Source organism: Oncorhynchus kisutch, linkage group LG8 (assembly GCF_002021735.2).
Source record: "Oncorhynchus kisutch isolate 150728-3 linkage group LG8, Okis_V2, whole genome shotgun sequence".
Classification (NCBI taxonomy): Eukaryota; Metazoa; Chordata; class Actinopteri; order Salmoniformes; family Salmonidae; genus Oncorhynchus; species Oncorhynchus kisutch.
This window is the reverse complement of record NC_034181.2, coordinates 5,773,205-5,789,126: the sequence shown is the minus strand read 5'-3', so window position 1 is coordinate 5,789,126 and position 15,922 is coordinate 5,773,205. Positions and strand designations below refer to the sequence as shown.

The window sequence follows — 15,922 nt, the reverse complement described above, 5'->3', positions numbered from 1 at the left end:
GTCACTGTTATTGCTGCAATACTGTTTTGTGTTTTAATGTTGAAAAAGCACTTTAAATTCAGAATGCTTCAGTGTTATCTGCTTTTAGAGCTCAAATAAGGAATCAAATGTTCTTAATCCAGAACTAATGTCTTGCATAATTGGTCAGCTGATTGAAGTTCTGGGTCGATGCGCTGTTTAAAATGAGGAGCTGAACCGGAACGAGCAGCTCCACCCCCTCTCTCTTTGCAAGCTACTGCTGCTCGTTTTCCTCCATTCCTTCCCGACAAAAATTATACAGTAGCAGTTGTTTACGTAGATCCCAAGAGATTAAGCTATACAAGTGTTGTGTCAATCACTGTTAACACTGCAAGTCCCCTTTTTTTTATTTAAATAATCAATAAACTGCTTTAAAAAAAGGCACAATCTGTCTTTTTATTTAATTTTAAATGTAACATACTGATCTTGCATCCAATAGCGCCGTCAAGAGAACTGATCCAGGATCAGCACTCGTCCTCTCTTAGAATACAGGCTCCGAGTTCTACACCAAACCAGTCTAGGGAAGAAAAAATATGTGCTTCCTTGAAAGAGTTTAACAGGTGAGAACCTTGTGGTGAAAATATATCTTCATGAATTCAGATTCTCAAGAGAAGAAACAAACAAAACCAGGAGATGTATATTTTTGTAAAGGGGAAAAATAAAAAGGATTTATTCACCTCCATACAGAATCAAAATGTAACTAATCATTATTGGCACTATGCTTTCATACAGCAGTGTGTGTGTGTCAAATCAAATGTTAGTATATATTATCTTAACTCTGTTTTTCACAATACAATGTCAACTTTTCAATCTTACCCCACTTCAAAAAGCTATAGATTTATTAGAAAACAAATTCTGCATAAGCAATCAAAAATAGTTTTAAAAAAATAACTAAAAAGACATGAGAGACTCCAAACTTTTGCATAATACCTGGTATTTAGGTTATCGGACTTGCACTTTAGGTCGTGTTCATTGCAATACTACCGTGTTGCCAACAGTATATAGGCTTACATATTATCACAACATAACTAAAACCACACCAACTTAAACCTCATTTTGAAATGCAGCCATTTCACACCTTAAGTCTCATACGCCTCGACCACATCTTTACTTTGGACAGCGCCACTTTTGGTCAGACTAGGTTGTGTTGAACACCACATGCTGTACCCTCTTAAAAAGGCGGCGCTACCTAGAACCATAAAAGGGTTCTTCAAATTGTTCCCCCATAAGGAGAACCCTCTGAAAAATAACACTTTCCTTTCACTAATGCAATGTTCTAAGTGGTAGTACCTTTCGCACCACCAAAAGGGTTCTACCTAGAAGCATAAAAAAGAGGTTTCTCGCATGGGGCCAAACCAAGAACTCTTGATTTCTATCATCCATGTGCATCTGTTCATGTGTTTCAATAAGCGAGTGGACAGTTAACTTCCATACAGAAACAATCTATAAAAATCTAATCCCAAGCAGGAACCAATAGAGAGAGAAGCCGTTTGGCCAATGGGGAGGACTTTAGAAGTGACACCACAATTCTACAGTACAGAACTAATTCCACAAATCCACAGAAGAGAGCAGTTATTTCAACATGAGAAAGAAACCAGGAAGCACAAAAATGTATCTGGAGGAAATAAATACGTAAAAACCCAAAATAAGGAAGTGTTTCAGACCGTGCTTTGGTAAACGTTTCTGGAAGTATCTCTCTCTGCTAATCAGAACAGATGAAGGTTTGGATTCAAATCAATCAAAAGACACAAGATGGATTTTTTCTCTCTCTCCAATGCAACAACAAAAAAGCACCCTTTCTTTGAATCATTCAAACGAGTGAGAGTTTGTTTTCTGATTATTTTTCAACCAGTAAACATTATGAAATCACGACTTTCATGTTCCACAAGGTGGTAATGTTTTTCCACAGTGCAGATTTTCCTGTACTAGTGTTTGATTGAATACCAGCCTAACACAGAAACCCCATCCATATGCCTTTATAGATTCAAAAATCAACCACATTTCTGAAGGATACAGCTACTCTTCTGAATATAATATACTTTATATACACTCAGTTTCCAGTTTATTAGGTACACCCATCTAGTACCAGGTTGGACTCCCCTTTGCATTCAGAACAGCCTGAATTATTCAGGACATGGAAACCTTGCTCAAATTGGTATCAAGGGACCTAACGTGTGCCAGAAAAACATTCCCGACATCACCACCACCAGCCTGTACCGTTGGACTCATGCTGCTTACGCTAAATCCAGACCCTGCCATCAGCATGATGCAACAGGAACTGAGTAAAATAACCAAATAATTGGTTAATAAGGCTAGACAGAAAAAGGTAGTTAAAAAAAATGATTTCTTTCACAATCTCAAGTTTAAGTTACCCCAGACATTCTCACATCAGCAGCCACCACTTCACCTTATCTGTTAATAGATTCTCTCCCCCCACCCCACCTAGCTACCTATTCAACCAGTTTATTAATGCTATTGCTACAGATAAATAATAACATCCCATTGGATGGTTATTTTGTATATAGTTTTCATAGTTTAAAGATTTGATATTAGGTCTTTGTTCAGATAAATATGATATTCTGTACAGTAATACATTGGAGATATGTACACAGTGTAATAGTGTGTGCTGGTTGCTATAGTTGCCAAATTCCGGTAACTTTCCCCAAATTCCCAGAAATCCCGGTTGGAGGATATCGGATTTCTTGCTTATTCCCTCCCGATTTTTGGGGGAATATTACAACTAGGATTTCTTGAAATGTAGCTCATTATTTTGAAAATTACTGTAATTGTTCTGCATTTGTTTACAGTGATCCATACCTGCAGAAATGCACTACCAGTCAAAAGTTTGGACACACCTACTCATTTAAATATTTTTATTTTATTGTACTATTTTCTACATTGTAAAATAATAGTGAAGACATCAAAACTATGAAATAACACATGGAATCACGTTGTAACCAAAATATATTTTATTTTAGATTCTTCAAAGTAGCCACCCTTTGCTTTGAAGGCAGCTTTGCACACTATTGGTATTCTTTCAACCAGATTCACCTGGAATGCTTTTCCAACAGTCTTGGGATTTCCCACATATGCTGAGCACTTGTTGTCGGCTGCTTTTCTTTCACGCTGCGGTCCGACTCATCCCAAACCATTTCAACTGGGTTGAGGTCAGGTGATTGGCCATGCTGCTGCTCCAGTTTCAACTTCCACCTGACTGTGCTGCTGCTCTAGTTTCAACTGTTCTGCCTTATTATTATTCGACCATGCTGGTCATTTATGAACATTGAACATCTTGACCATGTTCTGTTATAATCTCCACCCGGCACAGCCAGAAGAGGACTGGCCACCCCACATAGCCTGGTTCCTCTCTAGGTTTCTTCCTAGGTATTGGCCTTTCTAGGGAGTTTTTCCTAGCCACCGTGCTTCTCCACCTGCATTGCTTGCTGTTTGGGGTTTTAGGCTGGGTTTCTGTACAGCACTTTGAGATATCAGCTGATGTACGAAGGGCTATATAAATAAATTTGATTTGATTTGATTGTGGAGACCAGGTCATCTGATGCAGCACTTAATCAATCTCCTTCTTGGTCAAATAGCCCTTACACAGCCTGGAGGTGTGTTGGGTCATTATCCTGTTGAAAAACAAATGATAGTCCCACTAAGCACAAACCAGATGGGATGGCGTTTCACTGGAGAATGCAGTGGTAGCCATGGTGGTTAAGTGTGCCTTGAATTCTAAGTAAATCACAGACTGTCACCAGCAAAAGCACCATCACACCACCTCCTCCATGCTTCACGGTGAGAACCACACATGCAGAGATCATCCGTTCACCTACTCTGCGTCTCACAAAGACACGGTGGTTGGAACCAAAAACCTCAAATTTGGACTCATCAGACCAAAGGACAGATTTCCACTGGTCTAATGTGGTCTAATGCTCGTGTTTCTTGGCCCAAGCAAGTCTCTTCTTCTTATCGGTGTCCTTTCGTAGTGTGTTTTTTTGTTGTTGCAGAAATTCGACCATGAAGGTCTGATTCACTCCGTCTCCTCTGAACAGTTGACTGCACTTGAAGAAACTTTCAAAGTTCTCGAAATGTTCCAGATTGACTGACCTTCATGTCTTAAAGTAATTATGGACTGTTGTTTCTCTTTGCTTATTTGAGCTGTTCTTGCCATAATATGGACTTTGTCTTTTACCAAATAGGGCTATCTTCTGTATACCACTCCTACCTTGTCACAACACAACTGATTGGCTAAAATGCATTAAGGAAAGTAATTCCACAAATTAACTTTTAACAAGGCACACCTGTTAATTGAAATTCATTCCAGGTGACTACCTCATGAAGCTGGTTGAGAGAATGCCAAGTGTGCAAAGCTGTCATCAAGGCACTGGGTGGCTACTTTGAAGAATCTCAAATATAAATAATATTTTGATTTGTTTAACACATTTTTGATTACTGTGTTATTCCATAGTTTTGATGTCTTCATTATTATTCTACAATGTAGAAAATAGTAAATATAAAGAAAAACTTTGGAATGGTAGTGTGTATTATAGCGTGAGGTGAAGTTCCAATACCTAACAGTAGGTCAATCTAGAAACTAAAACTACTTCAGAAGAAAAACAGCTTAGTTCCAATACCTAACAGTAGGTCAATCTAGAAACTAAAACTACTTCAGAAGAAAAACAGCTTATTTCAGTTGTAAATTAACGATAGGATTTAGGAACGTGCTTAAACGTTTTAGATCGTATTATTGTCGTATACGTCATGTTGACGTGAAGACCATCATCTCTGATATAGACAGATACATACTATTATTAAATAAACACCATGCCCAAGTCAAGTGTGTTTTAGTATCTTCAACATATTAGGGCAGCGCCCAAAAACGTTAATTAGTGCACACGTTAGCAAAACATTATGCAACAGAAAACAGACGTTTCTAATTGGACAAATTCAGGTCAGTACCTCCTTGTTCCGGTCCGTTTTCTTCAGTTTGGTGTCTAGTGAATAAGACCCTGCTGTTGCTCCAAGCCAACACCAACCCAGGTTAAGCTAGTATCCTGGTTCTGTAAGATTTGCGCTGTGTCTTCCTTCAGTTCGGATAAAATCACTGTAATAATCTCCATCCATCCACAGGGTGACCGCCAGTTACTGTCCCCTACAGTACGCTATGATACAAACCATATGCGTTCTTAACTAGGATCGATGTTGTTTCTTCAGAGCAACGCAGCCTCTAGTCTTTAAAATGTTGCTGCCGCTAGTTAGCATGGTAGCATTACATTGGCTTACTGTAGTTTGTTGGTGCAGGTGCTCGTGCAGGTCCCAGTGGTACATGTAAAGTCGCGAAGGTATTGTTGTTATTTGTAAAAGCTAACTTCTTGTTGCTGGGAGCAACACCTTAGTTCACAGTAATGAGGACTGGTTAAAAGAACAAGAAAAACAAAAACAGTCGCTGAGCAGAAGTTTCTGGAAGAAAGGTAGAAATCACCCAAAAAAGATGATTGCCCTGTGTGTGCTCATCTACACCCCGTCCCAAAATGGCTGCTGTGCCATTTTTTTCCCTCTCGCATTACTTGACATAGATCCAGAAAAACTAGATGTGTAAATCTAGTAACACACAAGCAGCCAAAATACAATTTCTCTCGCACACACTCTCTCTCTCTGTGTGTGTGTGTGTACTACATGGCAGCAGGGGGCAGTATTCCCCTGTCTCTCAGGCGGTCTCTCATGGCGTTGAAGATACTGAGCTGCTGCTCTGGCTGCAGGACCAACAGCTGCTGTAACACCTTGCTGGGGTTGGGACCCCTGGAACACAGACATAACATTAACATAACATTAACATAACATTAACATATTATAATATAAACAGCTGCTGGGGTTGGGACCCCTGGAACACAGACATAACATTAACATAACATTAACATATTATAATATAAACAGCTGCTGGGGTTGGGACCCCTGGAACACAGACATAACATTAACATAACATTAACATAACATTAACATATTATAATATAAACAGCTGCTGGGACCCCTGGAACACAGACATAACATTAACATATTATATTATAAACAGCTGCTAGGGTTGGGACCTCTGGAACACAGACATAACATGTCATTAATGCTTTTTGAAGTCAGTTTGGTTTCAGTTATTTTTTTATTTTTAAGAATCACAATTTATATTTCAATCATTTTTGGCAAACATCGAATGCTGTAACACAGAATAAAATAAAAGTCCCATCATGGTATAGTGACTGACCTATCACTGCTTATTAACATTACTTTAATGCAATATTTCAGTTATTTTTTATTTATTTAACTAGGCAAGTCAGTTAAAAAACTAATTCTTATTTTCAATGAGGGCCTAGGAACAGTGGGTTTAACTGCCTGTTCAGGGGCAGAACGACAGATTTGTACCTTGTCAGTTCGGGGATTTGAACTTGCAACCTTCCGGTTACTAGTCCAACGCTCTAACCACTAGGCTACCCTGCCACACTGTTATATTATGGCGTATATTACATGTGTTTTATTTGATGACTTTATTATTTCATTCCAAGTCATCATCTCATCTCTATAGAGCTGCTGTCTGACAAAAATCACTATTTTAGTAGTTCTTCACAGTAAATAAGGTATACTTTTATGACTGCTGAATGCCAACTATCAAATCACTTAGATCACGTATTTTCAGGTAGCGATACCTCAAAGCAATTTGTCTCTATGTATCCCCTCTTGATTGTGCATTATTCTGTTCCTTATGTAGCAGGCGTGCAAAGGATTATGGTCATTGTAGTTAATAGTACAGAAAACGTGGTTAAAATTGGGTTAGGACATCTACTTTGTGCATGACACAAGTCATTTTTCCAACAATTGTTTACAGACAGATTATTTAACTTATAATTCACTGTATCACAATTCCAGTGGGTCAGAAGTTTACATACACTAAGTTGACTGTGCCTTTAAACAGCTTGGATAATTCCAGAAAATTATGTCATGGCTTTAGAGGCTAATTGACATACTTTGAGTCAATTGGAGGTGTACCTGTGGATGTATTTCAAGGCCTACCTTCAAACTCCGTGCCTCTTTGCTTGACATCACGGGAAAATCAAAAGAAATCAGCCAAGACCTCAGAAAAGATTTGTAGACCTCCACAAGTCTGGTTCATCCTTGGGAGCAATTTCCAAACGCCTGAAGGTACCATGTTCATCTGTACAAACAGTACGCAAGTATAAACACCATGGGACCAGCCGTCATACTGCTCAGGAAGGAGACGCGTTCTGTTTCCTAGAGATTAATGTACTTTGGTGAGAAAAGTGCAAATCAATCCCAGAACAACAGCAAAAGACCTTGTGAAGATGCTGGAGGAAACATGTACAAAAGTATCTATATCCACAGTTAAATGAGTCCAATATCGACATAACCTGAAAGGTTGCTTAGCAAGGAAGAAGCCACTGCTCAAAAACCGCCATAAAATAGCCAGACTACGGTTTGCACATGGGGACAAAGATCGTACATTTTGGAGAAATGTCCTCTGGTCTGATGAAACAAAAATAGAACTGTTTGGCCATAATGACCATCGTTATGTTTGGAGGAAAAGGGGGGAGCTTGCAAGCCGAAGAACACCATCCCAACCGTGAAGCACCGGGGTGGCAACATCCTGTTCCTGTTGTGGGGGTGCTTTGCTGCAGGAGGGACTGGTGCACTTCACAAAATAGATGGCATCATGAGGGAGGAAGATTATGTGGATATATTGAAGCAACATCTCAAGACATCAGCTTGGTCGCAAATGGGTCTTCCAAATGGACAATGACCCCAAGCATACTTCCAAAGTTGTGGCAAAATGTCTTAAGGACAACAAAGTCAAGGTATTGGACTGGCCATAACAAAGCCCTGACCTCAATCCCATAGAAAATTTGTGGGCAGAACTGAAAAGGCGTGTGCAAGCAAGGAGGCCTACAAACCTGACTCAATAAATCACTCTCTCTACTATTATTCTGACATTTCACATTCTTAAAATAAAGTGGTGATCCTAAATGACCGAAGACAGGGAATTTGTACTAGGATTAAATGTCAGTAATTGTGAAAAACGGAGTTTAAATGTATTTGGCAAAGGTGTATGTAAACTTCTGACTTCAACTGTATCCAAACAGTGCTCTGGCATAGCTACACAGTCACCTGGCATAAGGTTCTGGTGTTTTGGGGGATTGGTATGGGTCACTGTCTGTAAAATATTTTATATTCATGCTTTGCTTTAGCAGTGATCTACCCTGAAGGAGCAGAGCCTATATCACCACGACTTGCATTATAAGCTGCGAGGGAATCCTCCTGGCTAGGTGAATGTGACGACCCTTACCTGATGATGCTGGCTAGGTGAATGTGACAACCCTTACCTGATGATGCTGGCTAGGTGAATGTGACGACCCTTCCCTGATGATGCTGGCTAGGTGAATGTGACGACCCTTCCCTGATGATGCTGGCTAGGTGAATGTGACGACCCTTCCCTGATGATGCTGGCTAGGTGAATGTGACGATCCTTCCCTGATGATGCTGGCTAGGTGAATGTGACGACCCTTACCTGATGATGCTGGCTAGGTGAATGTGACGACCCTTACCTGATGAAGCTGGCTAGGTGAATGTGACGACCCTTACCTGATGATGCTGGCTAGGTGAATGTGATTACCTTTACCTGATGAAGCTGGCTAGGTTAAAGTGATGACCCCTACCTGATGAAGCTGGCTACTTTAAAGTGACGAAGCTTACCTGATGAAGCTGGCTATGTAAACGTGAGTGAATGTAGCCATCAGATACTGACAGTCGAAGCGATCCATGATGCCCCCGTGACCAGGGATGGTGTCTGCAAAGTCCTGACGGGAGAGAGAGAGAGAAGTTATTACAGAGAAGGACCTGAGAGCGAGCGAGAGATAGATATGTTTCTAGTGGAGTTTGGAGTGTGACTGTTTGAGGTTGTGGACAGGAGTCTTTTATACTGATAACAAGTTCAAACAGGTGCCATTAATACAGGTAACGAGTGGAAGACAGAGGAGCCTCTTAAAGAAGAAGTTACAGGTCTGTGAGAGCCAGAAATCTTGGTTGTTTGTAGGTGACCAAATACTTATTTTCCACCATATTTTGCAAATAAATTAATAAAAAATCCTACAATGTGATTTTCTGGATTTTTTTCCTAATTTTGTCTGTCATAGTTGAAGTGTACCTATGATGAAAATTACAGGCCTCTCTCATCCTTTTAAGTGGGAGAACTTGCACAATTGGTGGCTGACTAAATACTTTTTTGCTCCACTGTAAGTTATTACAGAGAAGGTACTGAGAGCGAGCGAGAGCGAGAGATAGATAAGTTATTACAGAGAAATCACAGATTGTGTCTTTAAGGTATCCATGGAGATCACTTTACGCCAGCCTGTGTGTGTTCTCTCACTTTGATCTGGAACGCTCGCTTGAAGCCGCTGGCGAAGAATCCTCCAAAGGGACCAATCAGAGAGGCGAAGGTGGAGAGCACCACACTGTGGATCTGATACGGGTACAGGTTCACCGTTTTCTGTAGAGACGGACACACACACGTTGTTTAGGGTTTCCGATTGGACTCACTAAAACAAGTACCACTATGTATTGGGCATCAGCTAATTAGTAAATGTCCTGAACAACGTAGTAAATACAACTCAGTATTGACCATGTTTAGAACACACGACAACACTCTCTCTCCCTGTCTCCCATCCTCACCAGACCAGTAACAGACTCTCTCTCTCTCTCACACATTCTCACCAGACCAGTAACAGACTCTCTCTCTCCCATCCTCACCAGACCAGTAACAGACTCCCTCTCTTGGCCTCCCATCCTCACCAGGCCAGTAATAGACTCTCTCTCTCGCATCCTCACCAGACCAGTAACAGACTCTCTCTATCACATCCTCACCAGACCAGTAACAGACTCTCTCTCTCTCTCGGTCTCTCGTCCTCATCAGACCAGTAACAGACTCTCTCTCGGTCTCCCATCCTCACCAGACCAGTAACAGAATCTCTCTCTCGCATCCTCACCAGACCAGTAACAGACTCCCTCTCTCGGCCTCCCATCCTCACCAGACCAGTAACAGACTCTCTCTCTCGCATCCTCACCAGACCAGTAACAGGCTCCCTCTCTCGGTCTCCCATCCTCAACAGACCAGTAACAGACTCTCTCTCTCTCTCTCTCTCTCTCTCGGTCTCTCATCCTCATCAGACCAGTAACAGACTCTCTCTCGGTCTCGCATCCTCACCAGACCAGTAACAGACCAGTCTGCCTATTAATGTCTAAGCCATCTAGGAGCACATGAAACCATATTTTGAATTCTTCAACTGGGAATTTCTAGGAACGTTTCAGGAATTTCCTTACCCATGTGAGGATGTTCTGGACAGCGAAGGGAAATGTGTACTGTTGCATCACAAAGATGTCAGAGGGTTCACAGTCCGCGGTGAAACGGTTGGTCTCGCTGTTGTACTCCACAGGACATACAAAGTACTGGAACTGAGCTAGCAGGTAGGCCAGCTAGGAGAAACACAGCAGAGGATCATCAATGAGGATGGCCACTTTATTTCCATGCTCTAAAAAGGTAAAAAGGTACGACCACTATCATCGTAACTTGACTGCGCTGTAGTACTCACTACGAAGCCACAGACCAGGGTCCCGAAGAAGCCTCCTATAAACCCCTCCCACGTCTTCTTAGGAGACAGCTGTAAGAAAATAAAAAAATATATACATTTAATTTGGAACGTGTTAGGCCCAATTATTTCTCTCTATGTATTTTAAAATTCATGAAATATATTTTTCATTGCAATTCCACTTCTTGAACTGGGAGTATAGAAACTGAATTGAGAGTTGAGTGGAGACAGACACAATAACAGCGTTTCTCACAGGGAATGACATGGCACGTCACACAGGGATGACATAGCGTTTCACACGGGGGATGACATAGCGTTTCACACGGGGGATGACATAGCGTTTCACACGGGGGATGACATAGCGTTTCACACGGGGGATGACATAGCGTTTCACACGGGGGATGACATAGCGTTTCACACGGGGGATGACATAGCGTTTCACACGGGGGATGACATAGCGTTTCACACGGGGGATGACATAGCGTTTCACACGGGGGATGACATAGCGTTTCACACGGGGGATGACATAGCGTTTCACACGGGGGATGACATAGCGTTTCACACGGGGGATGACATAGCGTTTCACACGGGGGATGACATAGCGTTTCACACGGGGGATGACATAGCGTTTCACACGGGGGATGACATAGCGTTTCACACAGGGGATGACATAGCGTTTCACACAGGGGATGACATAGCGTTTCACACAGGGGATGACATAGCGTTTCACACAGGGGATGACATAGCGTTTCACACGGGGGATGACATAGCGTTTCACACAGGGGATGACATAGCGTTTCACACAGGGGATGACATAGTGTTTCACACAGGGGATGACAGTATCCAGCCTGTCCTGGCCTTACCTCAGTGTGCCAACCCTAAGCCACATGTGACTCATCTTCACTGGGAAAGAAGGTCATCTATCTGTCCTACAGCCATACTGAGAATCTCTGTCTGTTTCTCATTGTGTGTGTATATGTGTGTGTGCGTGTGTGCGTGCGTGCGTGCGCGTGTGTGTGCGTGCGTGTGTGGAGGGGTTTAAGCAAAAAAAGACTCATTGCAAGAATGTCCAATAAAGTATTCTTCTTCTTGGTTTTAGGAGCTCCTCTTCTCTTCGTGGAAGGACTGGGATTAGGGTGGAATTGGGCCCACAGTAACCCTGGTACAAACACGTCATATATTTAAAAAATAGGGAATCTCGGGGCTTTGTGGTATTATATGGCCAATATACCACAGCTAAGGGCTGTTCTTGGCACGACGCAACACGGAGTCCCTGGATACAGCCATCAGCCCTGATATATTGGCCATATACCACAAAGTCCCCAGATGCCTTATTGCTATTGTAAACTGGCTACCAACCTAATCACAGCAGTACAAGGAAATGCTCTGTCACACCCGTGGTATAGGGTCTGATATACCAACGGCTGTCAGCCAATCAGCATTCAGTGCTCAAACCACCCAGTTTATAATATATATATAGTATAAGTGTACCTTAATGAGTGGCGTTCTGCCAAAGAAGAAACCAAACAGGTAGGCCATGATGTCATTGCATATCACTATGGAGATGGGGACGATGAACCTGGAAAACAACATTCAAGATGTAAACATTGTCAAAGATTTGAAAAAACTGTTTACCGGTTATAGACACCGCTTACATACAGATTCAATATACCGTAACATACCCGGTAGACTACCGCCCTACCGCACAATACCTGGTAGTCTACCGCTCTACCGTAACATACCTGGTAGTCTACCGCACCATACCTGGTAGTCTACCGCTCTACCGCACAATACCTGGTAGTCTACCGCTCTACCGCACAATACCTGGTAGTCTACCGCACCATACCTGGTAGTCTACCGCTCTACCGCACAATACCTGGTAGACTACCGCCCTACCGCACAATACCTGGTAGTCTACCGCCCTACCGCACAATACCTGGTAGTCTACCGCTCTACCGTAACATACCTGGTAGTCTACCGCCCTACCGCACAATACCTGGTAGTCTACCGCTCTACCGTAACATACCTGGTAGTCTACCGCCCTACCGCACAATACCTGGTAGTCTACCGCTCTACCGTAACATACCTGGTAGTCTACCGCACCATACCTGGTAGTCTACCGCTCTACCGCACCATACTCGGTAGTCTACCGCACCATACTCGGTAGTCTACCGCACCATACCCGGTAGTCTACCGCACCATACCCGGTAGTCTACCGCACCATACCCGGTAGTCTACCGCACCATACCCGGTAGTCTACCGCACCATACCCGGTAGTCTACCGCTCCATACCCGGTAGTCTACCGCTCCATACCCGGTAGTCTACCGCTCCATACCCGGTAGTCTACCGCTCCATACCTGGTAGTCTACCGCTCTCCCGCACCATACCCGGTAGTCTACCGCTCTACCGCACCATACCCGGTAGTCTACCGCTCTACCGCACCATACCCGGTAGTCTACCGCACCATACCCGGTAGTCTACCGCACCATACCCGGTAGTCTACCGCACCATACCCGGTAGTCTACCGCACCATACCCGGTAGTCTACCGCACCATACCCGGTAGTCTACCGCACCATACCCGGTAGTCTACCGCACCATACCCGGTAGTCTACCGCTCCATACCTGGTAGTCTACCGCTCTCCCACACCATACCCGGTAGTCTACCGCTCCATACCTGGTAGTCTACCGCACCATACCCGGTAGTCTACCGCTCTACCGCACCATACCCGGTAGTCTACCGCACCATACCCGGTAGTCTACCGCACCATACCTGGTAGTCTACCGCACCATACCCGGTAGTCTACCGCTCTACCGCACCATACCCGGTAGTCTACCGCTCTACCGCACCATACCCGGTAGTCTACCGCTCTACCGCACCATACCCGATAGTCTACCGCTCTACCGCACCATACCTGGTAGTCTACCGCACCATACCTGGTAGTCTACCGCACCATACCTGGTAGTCTACCGCACCATACCTGGTAGTCTACCGCACCATACCTGGTAGTCTACCGCTCTACCGCACCATATCTTGCGGATATACTTGTGGATACGGGCCCGGGTCTGTCTGGGCGCAACGTTTCTTTGTGGATACGGGCCCGGGTCTGTCTGGGCGAGACATTTCCTTGTGTATACGGGCCCAGGTCTGTCTGGGCGAGACGTTTCTTTGTGGATACGGGCCCGGGTCTGTCTGGGCGAGACGTTTCCTTGTGGATATGGGCCCTGGTCTGTCTGGGCACGACGTTTCTGTGTGGATACGGGCCCTGGTCTGTCTGGGCACGACGTTTCTGTGTGGATACGGGCCCTGGTCTGTCTGGGCGAGACGTTTCCTTGTGGATACGGGCCCTGGTCTGTCTGGGCGAGACGTTTCCTTGTGGATACGGGCCCTGGTCTGTCTGGGCGAGACGTTTCCTTGTGGATACGGGCCCTGGTCTGTCCGGGCATGACGTTTCCTTGTGGAAATGGGCCCGGGTCTGTCTGGGCGCAACGTTTCTTTGTGACCAGAAACACTGATGCTTTGTCAAGGCTCTACGCTGACCTTTTTTACAAGGAGCATGTGACCTAAGTTGGAAAATGTAGGCGCACAATGACAAATATTTGTCGTAATAAAGTTAGAATCTGGGGCTCCTAAATAAAAATGTCAGGTCGCACAGCAAAATATTTTGTGAGTAAACGGGTCGCATTGTAGAGCCCTGTGTGCGGGGTGTGTTTCTTACCAGATCATTCCTTCAAACAGGTTCTGAATGACTAGGTGAGACTGTGTAACCACGATCAGGAGGGTTACATGGGTCCACGCAAACTGGAGGGGCAAACCACACACACACACACACGTTAGTGGTGGGGAACATGGATTGAGCACAGAGAGAAGTATAGTCAGTCCACTACTACTGACATCTACCACATCAATGACACAATGGTAGGCGGATGAAGATGCCTTTTACAAAGCAGGCTAGCAATGTGTGTGTGTGTGTGTGTGTGTGAGACGTACTGTCAATATAACACATAGCTGATCCTTTACGATAAAAAGACACAGAGGTGATGGATGGAGACATTAAAATACAACATATTTGTGGAGGTGTGTGTGAGGGGAGAAAAACAAGCTATGCTGTAATCTAGAATGTTCTCTTGGGCCAGACCTAGTATAGTACAGCTGGTTCTACTGGCTGTAATCTAGAATGTTCTCTTGGGCCAGACCTAGTATAGTACAGCTGGTTCTACTGGCTGTAATCTAGAATGTTCTCTTGGGCCAGACCTAGTAGAGTACAGCTGGTTCTACTGGCTGTAATCTAGAATGTTCTCTTGGGCCAGACCTAGTAGAGTACAGCTGGTTCTACTGGCTGTAATCTAGAATGTTCTCTTGGGCCAGACCTAGTATAGTACAGCTGGTTCTACTGGCTGTAATCTAGAATGTTCTCTTGGGCCAGACCTAGTATAGTACAGCTGGTTCTACTGGCTGTAATCTAGAATGTTCTCTTGGGCCAGACCTAGTAGAGTACAGCTGGTTCTACTGGCTGTAATCTAGAATGTTCTCTTGGGCCAGACCTAGTAGAGTACAGCTGGTTCTACTGGCTGTAATCTAGAATGTTCTCTTGGGCCAGACCTAGTATAGTACAGCTGGTTCTACTGGCTGTAATCTAGAATGTTCTCTTGGGCCAGACCTAGTATAGTACAGCTGGTTCTACTGGCTATAATTTAGAACGTTCTCTTGGGCCAGACCTAGTAGAGTACAGCTGGTTCTACTGGCTGTAATCTAGAATGTTCTCTTGGGCCAGACCTAGTAGAGTACAGCTGTTTCTACTGGCTGTAATCTAGAATGTTCTCTTGGGCCAGACCTAGTATAGTACAGCTGGTTCTACTGGCTATAATTTAGAACGTTCTCTTGGGCCAGACCTAGTAGAGTACAGCTGTTTCTACTGGCTGTAATCTAGAATGTTCTCTTGGGCCAGACCTAGTAGAGTACAGCTGGTTCTACTGGCTGTAATCTAGAATGTTCTCTTGGGCCAGACCTAGTAGAGTACAGCTGGTTCTACTGGCTGTAATCTAGAATGTTCTCTTGGGCCAGACCTAGTAGAGTACAGCTGGTTCTACTGGCTGTAATCTAGAATGTTCTCTTGGGCCAGACCTAGTATAGTACAGCTGTTTCTACTGGCTGTAATCTAGAATGTTCTCTTGGGCCAGACCTAGTAGAGTACAGCTGGTTCTACTGGCTGCAATCTAGAATGTTCTCTTGGGCCAGACCTAGTATAGTACAGCTGTTTCTAC

At 43.8% G+C, this 15,922-nt stretch overlaps 1 protein-coding gene across 1 annotated transcript in view; it reads right to left on the bottom strand.

Annotated features, from left to right (window-relative positions):
• Nucleotides 1-4,446: 4,446 nt before the first annotated feature.
• The window catches only part of LOC109883707 (phosphatidate cytidylyltransferase 1), a 54,385-nt gene continuing 42,909 nt past the window's right edge, over nt 4,447-15,922 (bottom strand). Inside the window, exons 8-14 of the mRNA XM_031829584.1 lie at nt 14,377-14,459; nt 12,150-12,237; nt 10,662-10,730; nt 10,393-10,545; nt 9,443-9,562; nt 8,770-8,873; nt 4,447-5,817 (exon numbers count right to left, since the gene is read on the bottom strand). Coding sequence (XP_031685444.1) covers nt 5,691-5,817; nt 8,770-8,873; nt 9,443-9,562; nt 10,393-10,545; nt 10,662-10,730; nt 12,150-12,237; nt 14,377-14,459 — 744 coding nt within the window. The 3' untranslated portion in view covers nt 4,447-5,690. The remainder of the gene's footprint in view (nt 5,818-8,769; nt 8,874-9,442; nt 9,563-10,392; nt 10,546-10,661; nt 10,731-12,149; nt 12,238-14,376; nt 14,460-15,922) is intronic.